The sequence below is a fragment of the Aspergillus wentii genome (genome assembly GCF_001890725.1).
Source record: "Aspergillus wentii DTO 134E9 unplaced genomic scaffold ASPWEscaffold_3, whole genome shotgun sequence".
In the NCBI taxonomy this organism is placed as follows: domain Eukaryota; kingdom Fungi; phylum Ascomycota; class Eurotiomycetes; order Eurotiales; family Aspergillaceae; genus Aspergillus; species Aspergillus wentii.
In genome coordinates this window covers 3,598,364-3,610,112 of record NW_024467834.1, presented here as the reverse complement: position 1 = coordinate 3,610,112, position 11,749 = coordinate 3,598,364, and the positions used below count along the sequence as shown (strand labels likewise).

Genomic DNA, 11,749 nt, shown 5'->3' with positions numbered 1-11,749 from the left:
AGATCGTCCGGGATGCCGAGTTTGGCATGTTTGTCACTGACGACTACATTTTGATCACGATGAAGTTTTGAACACCATAGTCCTAATTTTCGTAGTTTATATATTTCAATTGATTCATTGCATCCATCTATTCATCGAGTCTCCTATTTTATATATCTCTTTTAATGTCCATCAGCGGCACGCAATAGCTGGTTTGAAAGCTTTGAGGTCACGTGCTTTTTACCTTAACCAGATACGTCAGTCGCTTTCATGTGAGATTGAACGGTATTGACAACAACTCTCCCCGTGAACCTATTGAGAAGTTCTTACGAAAGAGCCAAAACACGCAATAATGCCTCCATCAGAGGATCAGAGCCGTACCTCGACTCCACGGTCATTTACTGGCCAATCAGCCTCTGCGGAAGAGTTGCTCAAGTCGCAGACAGTTGGTCTGGTCCATCTTTCCGACTTTCGCAAACGTCGCGCAGAGGTTCTGGAGCAGAAAGAACGGGAGGCACATGACAAGTCTCTGGGAAGATTGACATCTGGTAATTCGAGGAGTGCTACCCCTTCAACGGGCGACGTAACTGACGGGTGAGTCAAGGCGCATTGTTTTAATCCCCGTGCCCGGGCTGATCGCAAACAACGACCAGGAATTCTACATCACGAAGCGAGGGACCGCCGAAAAAAAAGAAAAAGAAGCCATTGGCTAAAAGCAAATTGTCTTTTGGCGATGATGAAGATGAAACTGGGGAGGATTCAACGGGTGCCCCGCGAGACTCGAGTACCCCACGATCTGCTTCGCAGACCCCGGCAGAGAACTCTTTGCCATCCTCACGACGAATTACGCCAAATCCGAATGCCTTTCCTCCCCCTAAAGCGATGACAAAAGCAGCGGTGGAAGCAGAGGCGCAAGCCCGGGATACCCTACGCAAGGAATTTCTAGCGATGCAAGAAGCCGTTAAGAATACGGAAGTTTTGATCCCCTTTATCTTCTACGATGGAACCAATATACCCGCCGGAACGGTTAAAATGAAGAAAGGAGATCCTGTATGGCTATTCTTAGACCGATGTCGAAAAGTTGGCGCTGAATTGGGAGTTGGTGGTACGACTGGAGCAGCCAAGAACCAGAAGAACAATCGTCGTGAATGGGCTAGAGTCAGCGTGGATGATTTGATGTTGGTAAAAGGAGAGGTCATTGTGCCTCATGTATGCGTTCCATCTTCCTTGGAGTCTCGTTCGGCCGATGAGCTAATTGATTGACCCAGCATTACGAGTTCTATTACTTCATCGCCAATCGAATCCCGAGTTTCTCGCGAGCTGGTGGTTTATTGTTCGACTATTCCAACAAACCTCCACCGGCACCAGCCATTGACAATCCCCTCTCTCAGCCTAATGATCAATTAGAGGGAAGTGACAAAGATCCTACGTTGACCAAGGTGGTTGACAGGCGATGGTATGAGCGAAACAAGCATATCTTCCCCGCCAGTCTGTGGCACGAATATGAGCCAGGAAAGGAGTTTGAGGAAAAGATGGGCTCAATAAGGCGCGATGCACATACTTTTTTCTTCTAGGCTATATGCTAGATCAACTAATTGGTTGCATGATTTTGTTGTGGCTTGGTGCGTTTGCAAAGATTAATGTAAATCTCAGATGATATATCCAGATGATCTCAGAACAGGTGAACTAAAACTTATGCTCTCAAATATGTGAAAAATCAATTTGCCATACCAAAGTTACTATTTGTGCATGTACGTTGTATGTTCTTCTGTGCTGTGATATGTAGTAGGTGGCCTGCTGTAGTAATCAGCCCAGGAGACTATCTACTTTCGGCAGTCAGTGGTGCTCTAGGCAAGATTGCTTCATCTACCAACTTCAACCAAGCTTTTCTGCCTTGATTATTTACTGCACTAAACGAAACATCCAAACGCCATAATGGACTTCTACCTCAGGTGCAATTCTCTCAAGTGCCGCTCGCAGTTGAAAGAGAGAGCGGTTGTGACTACGTGCTCGTAAGTCCTTGGGTTAACTTCGTGCTGTCTTAATCCGAGTCCACCTTCCAAGGATGCTAGACTAACAGATCCAGACATATTTTCTGTCTTCATTGCGCAGGTAAACTTGGTCTTTCACACCACACGTCCAATGACCGTCGCTGCCCAGCATGTCAGACAATTCTCCTCAATCCAGACGATGCCGTCTCAACCATACTCAACCCAACAGAAGACTACAAAACGAGTGTTCTCAGCGGACTTGATCCAAACACTATAATGGAATGTGCTGGTCGAGCATTGGTCTTTTGGGCATATCAAACCACTCAGGAGATGTACGTGTGATATCAGACATAATCCACGGGGCTGTTATAGTTAACAAATGCATAGTTTCTATCAGGAGTTTCTCGGGAAAACCCTCACTGAGAAATATTCTACTTTGAATGGACAGATGGATAAGGTCATTCATAACGCCAATTCCGAGATCTCAACTCTCCAAACAAGAATCTTAGGTAAATAGCTACTTGGAACTGGAGTATCTGGTTACTGTATTGTCTGACTGGAGACTTTAGATCTTCAGACAAACCAAGAGCAGCTTCGAAAGAAAAGTCAAGAGCTTGTTGATATGTACCGTGAGAAGTCGAAGAAGTTCACCCAGATAAACAATCTCTATAATCTTCTAAAATCTCGAGCCATGAAATCGCAAATGCAGACAGCTGTCTCGGACTCGGTATCGCATACGTTGAATTCACTTGGATCCTCACGAAATGGGCCTGTAACCTCAGTTTCAAACAAGCCCATGGTCGATTTACAGCCACTCCAGACTCCTGCCGGCAATCAGCGCAATGAGTTTCCCGTAAACCAAGAGGGAGTGGAGCAACTCCATCGCTATCAACGAAGTGGTATTGGCAGTTCGAAGGGTGCAAAAACTAAGGCAGATATGGTGGCGATGCCGCCACCAAGGCTTCCGGGAAATATCAAAAGAGGTAATACCACTGTCCTTCAATATATTGTATGCTTGAACGCTTTACTGAAGCGTTTTCCAATTAGGCGATTTGCCAAACGCAACGACCCAGCATCGAACTCGTCTCGTGCCTACCTCCCGCCCATCAACTGGAGCTTCGCTCTTGCCAACGAAAAATTCTATATTTGAGCGCTTTCAAAACAGTTCTGCTGCCCATCAAGATTATAGCAATTCTCTCATGAGTACCAGAGACGGCATGTTGAGCCGTGAGATGCTAGGTCTTCATACTCTTGGCCAGGGGACAGTCAGCCAATCTAACGGTGGCAATGTACCTGATCAATCTAGACTGAGGTCTTCATTTTTTGAAAATACGATGATACAGAGACATGGGTTGACAGATCCTAATTAACAAGTTACTGGGTGTACCAGTCATGTACTAACTGGTCAATTACTGGTCTTCTATATACTTAGGCTACTAGGGGCTTTGATAATTGCTTTATATATAGACCTCACGTTTTAGAAATAGCATAAAGGACCATGAATTGTTTCTGTTATTTAAGGGGCCAATTCAACACTCGGCGTTGTATACAAGCAGGGGGATAAAAGAAAAAATTGGAGTTCCCGCTATTCCTGAATAGGACTAGCCTGGGTGCACTTTAAAGTAGCGATATATCCCACCACGTGCCTTCATCACCACCACATTATCCCATTATTCCATCTTGAGCCACTTACTGCAGCAACATCCAGTCTTTGAATGTCTACCATAGCCCTGTCAATTGGGCTGCTCTAGAAATTACTCGACAATCATGCCTCAGGAAATACCACGCTAGGGATCTCTGATACGAGACTCATCTTGCGCGTATCATTTCCCCTCATCCTTATTAAAAAAAAAAAAAAAAAAACCCTTCATGACGGGCCATTCTGGATCTTGGCCATATAATATACACAACATTTGAATTCCATATATGATGCAAGAAGATCAGTTCTTGACATGAACAATCACTTCCCTGGTATCAAGGTCTATCAACGATGGTGGATATCGACGACCTGATCGAAGAAGCTCTTACGTCTATTGCTGAAGACGATTCAGACGAACAACTATCTGACCATCTGTGGCTAGATCCTGAAACGGCAGGCTACGAGCCAGGAGACTCGGAGTTTGTTGATGCTCTTTTTCCTGATAAAAGAGGACTGGCAAAAGCTCTCGGGTTTGACAATGCCCGGTTTTTGAGTCCAAAAGAAGCAGAAGATGAAGCATATGGACAATCGACGAAGCTTTTTGAACATTGGTCATTACTTGGCCACATTCTCAACAGATATGAGGCTACTATACGCAAAAGGTGGCTGAAAAAGGGCCAGGAACAACGCAGGAAGATTTTATTAGAAGCATGGCCCAATATACCATCTTCCCATAGACCAGACTTTCGGGCTCTTCGTCGAGAGTCGGAAGAACAGAGACAGGCTGGTACAAGATTTGAAGATGCCTTCATGTGGCCTTATATCAACCAGGAGGATCTTTGCCGTGGAAAGACTCTGCTATTGCTTCTCAACGCCCGAGGACGAAATGCCCCCAGTGTCTTCATTTTTCAAGACATCCAAAGTATTCACGTTGGGCAGTCGAGCAATGCAATTCAAGAAATTTTCCTCACCAGCCACCGGGACATGGTCCTAGAAGGCAATTCGCCAGCTACATATGGAAGGGTCCTTCCAGAGAAAGACAGGGAGTTCGTCAATAATAATTCAATCAAAAAATTAGAAGGGAAAATGATGTGCTCTTCCGATGTGCTATACACACTAAGGATCCAGGAGCATTTGCTTGGATTTCTTGTCGCTTGCTGCACAATAATCTTGCGGGACAAAGGACCAAATCTCACCGATGACATGGTTCTTACTATTCCAGAACTACCCACACTCCAGTCAGATGCAAGTGATGCACAATACCGCTCTGCAGCAGCATTAGCTACCGAAGCACCTTATGTCGTTCCGGGCCAGGTGGATTTGGTTCGCTTGAGAGAACTTGCCAGTGCGAGGCTCTCAGCGGCAGAAGACCATTTTTGGGCACTCCGAGAGGATCCAGGATATTTCACTGATGTCCTTGGAGACTGGACTGAGCACTCCTCTGAAATGATTCTGGACGACCGTGGAAAGCAGCATCGCGATGTAACAGATCCTCCAAGGAGACACATATTCCTCAGCCGGGCTTTAGGGCATATGGTGTCAAACGCTTATGAAGACATCAATCTTTGGCATGTGATACAAAATCAGCTTGATGAGTTAATTAAACTGGATCGAACTTTTATAAATTTTGGGTATAAATATGAAGAGGAATGCCCAGAGTATTTGGGCGCCCTACGAAAGCTCAAGGTTTTCCTTGACCAGCGTCTGGTTGGTTTCTACTTGATGAAATTGCAAATACAATTTCCGGCTTCACCTCCCATTCGCAGCCTTTTTCAACGACTGCCCAACCCCGTCGACCCATATCTCGGATATAGTGTCTACCCTAGAGCTGGTGATATAAGTGACACAAAAGACGACCTCCTCTGGCTATTTTGCCAGTTTTTAGATCATGAATTCCTGCATATATGCGGATTCGAGAATGTCGCCGTTGAGCTGGAGAGACTGATACAGAATGACCAAAAGCAGAAGGAGCGCATAACACCCTTCCTGGCAAGGACTTTTGCAGACGTTGGACTTGCCGGCGAGCTGCGAAATCAGCTTGGGATTTACCGTCCTCGAATCTTCCTAAAGAGAGGGAATAGAGCCCTCGCTGCGCTCGAAGAAAATGACATGGAGGGCTGGGGCCCCGAGCTCATTCGGCCCTCTTGGGACCTATCGAGAGTTCTGGATGAGTCCGCAGGCAAGGATTATATTCAATTGGGAGAAGACGGAGACCCAACGTCTGGGAAGTTTTATTACCCAATCGGCAAACGCAGGTCGAAGGAAACCATCGACGCGATGCGCAATGCGGAAAAGAACCTGGATGATTTCTGGCTTAAATTTGATGAACAACTTCGCGATAGAATCGACGAAGACTCATATGAGTACTTGCAGCGAATTGCACCGAGTGATCGTCACTTGCAACGGACTGGAGAATGGATCGAGCCTGAACAGCCCAGGAGTCCTCCCAGCACCATGGTTCCGGAAACGATAAATAGTATATCTGATCTTCACATGGAACTGGAAATAAGAACCCAGAACACCATCGCACCAGAGGTACCTACTGTTGTTAAAACGAAAGTCAAGACCCGCGGCATCGCCCAACCTATACCCGAGCAGCGCCCACAAGTTGACCTAGACCAACTGGACACGACCAACCAGCAACCGCGATTCACGCTAAAAAGGCGTGATTACAACGTCTTTCTGGCCCTATTCTATAAACCAGAATCAAAACAACAACCAGGCGAGGTACCTTGGTCTGATTTTCTACATGCCATGACCTGCACGGGGTTTATTCCCGAGAAGCTCTATGGCTCAGTATGGCAGTTCACTCCCACAAATTTGGATGTGGAACGAAGCATACACTTTCACGAACCGCATCCATATAGTAGGATCCCATTCCGGGTTGCTCGACGGTATGGTCGACGCTTGAATCGGGCATATGCGTGGGATGGATCTATGTTTGATCTTGAAAAGTGATGTCGGTTTATGTCTCATGAATCTATGATTTGTAAATATAATTGTTTGAATACCCACGACTGAATGAGAAATTGATGATATGATTCAGCGAAGGGTGACTATTGTATGTCTGTCTTGTTGTCGCCAAGGAATATGGTTTTATAAGGGCTTCTTAGGTTGAAACCTCCACGGTAGAGGTTGGCGACTAAAAAAGATTCATGAACAATGGGGATGTATAAACCGTACGGTCTCTCAAAACTGTCTCAAACCTGACAGCAGGAGAAAGGTTTCATATAATATTCGTTAATTCATATCATAGCTAGCGAGGGTTCTCATCATAATCGACATCGAGAGGCTCTCATTGGACGATTCGATACCAATATGCGCAATCATTTACAGCTTGTACATTTCACTGCGACTCCGAGCTCCGTCGAAAAGGCAAGTGTTGTCAAGAGGACCATACTGTCGTGTAATGACCTTTAGCGCCTCCTGCGCGACTAGTCCTCCTGTAAGAGAGGAGATGTTGTGCAGTTCGCCGCCTTCCGTTCGGCGTACCTCCTGGGTGGCCTCTTCGATACGCTCCCGTGCTTCTTCACTAACGGCTGACGGGTCATCGCGCCTGAGAATACTGACAACTCGATCGATGTGAGAATTCCATGTCACATCGTCATCAAGTGAGTTTCCGGGCTGCTTCCCTTCTTGGATATCAGTCACTATGGCGTCTAGGATCTGGCAGGCAATGAATATCGGCATAGTCGACTCGTCGAATGTTAGATTGTTTCGAATCGTCTTCAAAGTATGTGCATCATCCTCTATTTTGGGGATATCGCGCCCGCGAACAACCTTGATGTGGGCGGCATTTTTGCAGAAGATCTCGACTTCCTTTTCTGGAATGGGACCAGCCCGTGACCCCAGCTGGGCTTCAATCTGCCTAACAGTCGCCGTGACTTCCTCCACGTCCTTCCTCGCCTTTGATTTGTAAATGTTCTGAAGGGATATGTAATCCGCTGACTGAGCCTTCATGTCGGGCAATGAGCCGGGCAGAGGCAATACGTTGTGTTTTTGGTAGAATTGATTGATAGCTGAAGCAATGACCCAAAAATCGCCGGAATCTTGTCTCAGATTTTTGCATTCTTGCATCTCGAAGATCTCACGGACAGTGCTGCGCAAGCTAAAGGGGTTCAGCGATTTCAACACAGCCGCAACGGCTTCATCGTAATTCTCTTCACCACCCTCGGGATTGTGTGTTCTCGCACTTCCGCGTACCAACTCTCTAAATTCCGTTTTCTCCTTGTAGTTAGACGGGACATTGCCATCGTGTGTCGCCTTCCACTTCTCAAGGTAGTGGAGGAGCAATAATATGTACGGAACATGACCATGTTGGTGATCATCCAAGCTATCCAAATTGCTGACCCGGGCACCAGCAGCAGCCAATTCTGGCCACGGGTTGAGGAGGCGAAGATCTTGAGTCGTTTCCGGGTCTGGGTGAGTCTCTACTATAGGGAAATCGGCCGGCAGTTGGAGAGAAAAGACAGAATAGAATCCAACCGAATGGGTATATAACACGGGGATATCCAGCTCCCGAGAGAGCTTGCAAATAGCATCCAAAGATGAACTTTTCAGAGGGCCAGATATCAAGACTAGTTTATGCTGTAGAAGGAGCTCTGGGTCCTGCTGTAAAAGCTCTGAAATCGGCTAGGTTTTGCGATAACGCATTAGCTTGCAAACACATAGTTAGATATTACTACGAAATGTATATACCTTGGCTTGGAAGCTTCCCTCTACGTCAGGGTTTAGTTCTCTCAAAAGTCGACAGGTCTCTTCTGCCCTCGATTTGCCCAAACTCTCCTCTTCGAGGAAAAAGTTCACTCCCAAATCAGTTTCTGTGACGATTGCAGGGTCGACAATGGTGAACCCCCCAATTCCAGGCAGCACAAGGTTCTTGAGCGTTTCGACTCCGACCACACCTGAAGTGCCCGTGCTTTGGTTACCCCAAGGACCATCGGAGTTGACTAGAAGCACCCGAGCATTTTCGAGAGCTTGCTGACCACTGGCAGCCCATAAACGAAGTTGACGGTCATACTTTCTCTCCTTGGAGGATGGCCCAACTAGGGCACCGGGGAAAGCATCAGTCATTGAGGGGTTGGTGGGTCAGATCAAGTCGAAAATTTCGGAAGATAAAATATATGAAAAAGGCTCATATGACGCAGGTCAAGGATATGAATGAAGAACACACAGCCCCACGTTCGATGGGATCTATCAAAGTATTCGACTGAAGAGGAAGTTGGATGTTGAAGATTGATAGTACAGGCAGTCATAAGCATCACGATCACTTGACCGGAGAAACAGCTCGGCCCGTATGTCTGGATGCCTGAGATATCAGGCATCAGAATGACTATGACGACAGAACCCCGCCTGGAAAGAAACAACAAAACAACATCTACAATTGGATAGGCAATTGAAGTTATCCCTGAAGGAGAGTCTATAGATCCTAATATACAGACTGCGCTTAGTATAATGCCATGTCATTAGCCGTCGCCCGTTGCTGTCATCGTGCCGTGTGAGTGAAATAATCGCCCACCCCTCCTCCGTCCCATCGATTAAACTCCCCACCCGTCTTTTTCCTCTACTTGGTAACTGCAGCCGCTCAACACCGAAACGACATCGGTCTCACCGGGGGTATTAATACTGTGATAGTTCGTCCTGTAGGCTTTGGTCTTCCTCTGCTTCTCCTCTTTCTCACCTTCGCCTTCTTCCTCACCCGTGTCCTTCCGTTTCGCCATTTATTCCGATCTCACCCCGCCTTCAATCCACAATGGCCTCTGTCGAAGATGCAAAGCGCGCAGCCGGTAAGACCGCTGTCGCAAACCACTATCCGAAGGACGCCAAGTACGTCGGAATTGGCAGTGGCTCTACCATTGCCTATGTCGTCGAAGCTATTAGGGATTCCGGAATCGACACTTCGGCAACGAAGTACATCCCTACTGGCTTTCAGTCCAAGCAACTCATCGTCCAGGCTGGGCTTACAGTTATCGACTTCGACACGCTGCCCGAAGGAACTGTTCTGGATGTCGCCTTTGATGGCGCAGACGAGGTGGACGATCAACTCAACTTGATCAAGGGTGGTGGTGCCTGTCTGTTCCAGGAGAAGATCGTGGCTCTCCAAGCCAAGCAGTTCATTTGCGTTGCGGGTGAGTCATTTTTCGGATCAGTATTCCCGGTGATTCAAAGCAATACGGAAGGTACTAATTCATCTCCAATATAGACTACAGAAAGCTCGTGTCCCGTCTCCTTACGGCATGGAAATACATTCCCATTGAGGTGGCTCCTATCGCTGCCAATCGCGTGTTGACAAAGCTCAAGGAGTTGGGCAGCATCAATCCCGTCATTAGATCGAATGCAACCGCCAAAGAAGGTCCTTTAAAGTCTGACCAGGACTTTTACATCATCGATGCTCCATTCAAGCCACTCCTTACCAAGGAGGATATTGCCGCTGGTAAGGACGGCAGCGGAAAGGACGGTATCTGGGAAGTTGAAGCCCTGTCCCGGCAGATCAAGCAGCTTGCCGGTGTTTTGGAAGTCGGTATTTTCTCCGGCGCAACAGGCCCTGAGGCTCAGGCCCTTGGTGGCATTGGAGGCCAGAAGCCCATTGCTGCTTACTTTGGTATGGAAGACGGTTCAGTTTCCGTCAGGAAGGTCGCTGCTTGATAATTTACAAAGCACCAAAAAGAAAAACTGAAACAAATAGTGCATATATGATACCACTAGATGATACATGAATTCGATATATTTCTTTAGCCTGCTACCCTGCAAAGTTATCAATCGAAGTGAATATTTTCATTTCAAGATCAGTCAATAAAATCAATGCCATTATCCATTCGCCGGTCATCAGATAAAAAATAAAATAAATCAAGTCAACCAACACTTATTTTGCGCCTTTACCTTTTGCCTCTGTCTCTCCAAGTTCACGAACAAAGATCTTGACCACACCCTCGGCAACCTCATCCTTTCCATCTTCAAATCCTGGGCTGATGGCAATGGCCAGGTACTTGCCATTCCCGCTGAAACCAACAGCTGCAACGCTAGATGGGTATTTCTGGTACTGCCGAATCCTCCTCTTAGCAACGCCATCCCACAGTGCAACAACACCGTCACCACCTCCTGACGCGAAAGTTCCAAACACCGGGTGGAACGAAAGGGCATTCACCGGGTAAACAACGTCAACATCATCGGCTGTCTGTCGGTGGCACTTGAACGCATACTTCCGTGCTTGCGACTCGGCAGAGGGGTCAAACCATTCGACTGCCACTCGTCCTTCGATACTAGAAGAAGCGTATCCGGCATCGTCGGGCATACAGGCCACACTGCGGGTCATAAATTTGAGACTGCTTTCTCTTCGTTGCCACGGCTCGACTTCAACCTTGTTCGGAACCTCTCCGCCCGATTGGGCTGTGAGGAGAGACAGTGCCTTCAGGTCGTAAATGTGTAGCGCACGCGAGGCCATTGCTACAACGAGCTTGGTGGCTGTGAGAGAGATTGAGAAGGGTTTGGATGGGAGAGGAACGATTGCAGGTGTGGTTTCGGTTGTTGCCGTATCGATACGGTGCACATGTAGAGTGGAGTCCCAGGATGCCGATATCACAAGCCCGTGCTCTTTGCTGTAGACGACAGACCGAACGCCAGCCTCGTGGCTGCTCAAGACTGTCTGTGTAGAAGACATGATATCGATCCTTTACCAATTAGTATATGCTATGTAGAAAGCAATGCCCAACTTACTTCCTAACATCCCAATCCAACCCAGCGGTGTAGATCTCATTCTCGTTTTCACCAAAACAAACATCGAGAACCGGGGCACGATGCTCGAATGTTTGAAGTAGTTTTCCTTCGCCTACACTACCATTCTCATCCCGCAGGTCATATAGGTAAACATTCTTATCCCACGAGGATACAACGAATCGCGTCGACTCGGGCTCGGGAGAGAACTTGAGGGCGGAGATGGCATCCGTCGGCGGAGACGCAACGGTGAATTGATCTAATAGTCTGTTAGCAGCTGGCGATAGATTGAAAACGCAATGACTTACTTGATGCCATGATTTTATTTGTCAAAGTACCAGAGAGCAATCCTCTTCCACTTGATTGTTGTTGATCGTCCCGTCGTCATCGAAGCTTCGCGCTTCAGATCATTTTCTGCCGCTTCACACCG

At 47.2% G+C, this 11,749-nt stretch overlaps 6 protein-coding genes across 6 annotated transcripts; 4 read left to right on the top strand and 2 right to left on the bottom strand.

The window, feature by feature from the left end:
* Positions 1-112: 112 nt before the first annotated feature.
* On the top strand, positions 113-1,727 carry ASPWEDRAFT_39429 (FAM50/XAP5 family protein). The gene is made up of 3 exons (XM_040835086.1): positions 113-573; positions 633-1,188; positions 1,248-1,727. Exons 1-3 carry the CDS (start codon positions 332-334, stop codon positions 1,551-1,553), a joined length of 1,104 nt encoding a protein of 367 aa, XP_040691371.1. The 5' UTR covers positions 113-331; the 3' UTR covers positions 1,554-1,727.
* A 187-nt stretch (positions 1,728-1,914) lies between these two features.
* On the top strand, positions 1,915-3,120 carry ASPWEDRAFT_171161 (uncharacterized protein; the record flags this gene model as incomplete). The annotated part of the gene is made up of 4 exons (XM_040830738.1): positions 1,915-1,991; positions 2,066-2,302; positions 2,358-2,479; positions 2,540-3,120. 4 exons carry the CDS (start codon positions 1,915-1,917, stop codon positions 3,118-3,120), a joined length of 1,017 nt encoding a protein of 338 aa, XP_040691370.1.
* Positions 3,121-4,161: 1,041 nt separating this feature from the next.
* Positions 4,162-6,567, top strand: ASPWEDRAFT_93070 (uncharacterized protein; the record flags this gene model as incomplete). The annotated part of the gene is made up of 1 exon (XM_040839592.1): positions 4,162-6,567. A coding segment is annotated over one exon (2,406 nt), but the record flags the coding sequence as incomplete, so codon positions are not given.
* A 372-nt stretch (positions 6,568-6,939) lies between these two features.
* ASPWEDRAFT_106942 (NEDD8-activating enzyme E1 regulatory subunit) lies at positions 6,940-8,682 on the bottom strand (the record flags this gene model as incomplete). Its single annotated transcript, XM_040827848.1, has 2 exons — positions 6,940-8,229; positions 8,308-8,682. The coding sequence occupies 2 exons, from the start codon at positions 8,680-8,682 to the stop codon at positions 6,940-6,942; spliced, it is 1,665 nt and encodes a 554-aa protein (XP_040691368.1).
* Positions 8,683-9,361: 679 nt separating this feature from the next.
* On the top strand, positions 9,362-10,254 carry ASPWEDRAFT_107165 (ribose-5-phosphate isomerase RKI1; the record flags this gene model as incomplete). Its single annotated transcript, XM_040827865.1, has 2 exons — positions 9,362-9,737; positions 9,812-10,254. 2 exons carry the CDS (start codon positions 9,362-9,364, stop codon positions 10,252-10,254), a joined length of 819 nt encoding a protein of 272 aa, XP_040691367.1.
* A 217-nt stretch (positions 10,255-10,471) lies between these two features.
* ASPWEDRAFT_106704 (WD40 repeat domain-containing protein) lies at positions 10,472-11,534 on the bottom strand (the record flags this gene model as incomplete). Its single annotated transcript, XM_040827830.1, has 2 exons — positions 10,472-11,276; positions 11,323-11,534. Coding segments are annotated over 2 exons (1,017 nt in total), but the record flags the coding sequence as incomplete, so codon positions are not given.
* Positions 11,535-11,749: the final 215 nt, after the last annotated feature.

Coding starts and splice junctions, on each gene's coding strand:
- ASPWEDRAFT_39429 (XM_040835086.1), top strand. CDS start 332: ATGCCTCCATCAGAGGATCAGAGCCGTACCTCGACTCCACGGTCATTT. Junction 574..632: donor ACGGGCGACGTAACTGACGG/GTGAGTCAAGGC, acceptor AACAACGACCAG/GAATTCTACATCACGAAGCG. Junction 1,189..1,247: donor GAGAGGTCATTGTGCCTCAT/GTATGCGTTCCA, acceptor TGATTGACCCAG/CATTACGAGTTCTATTACTT.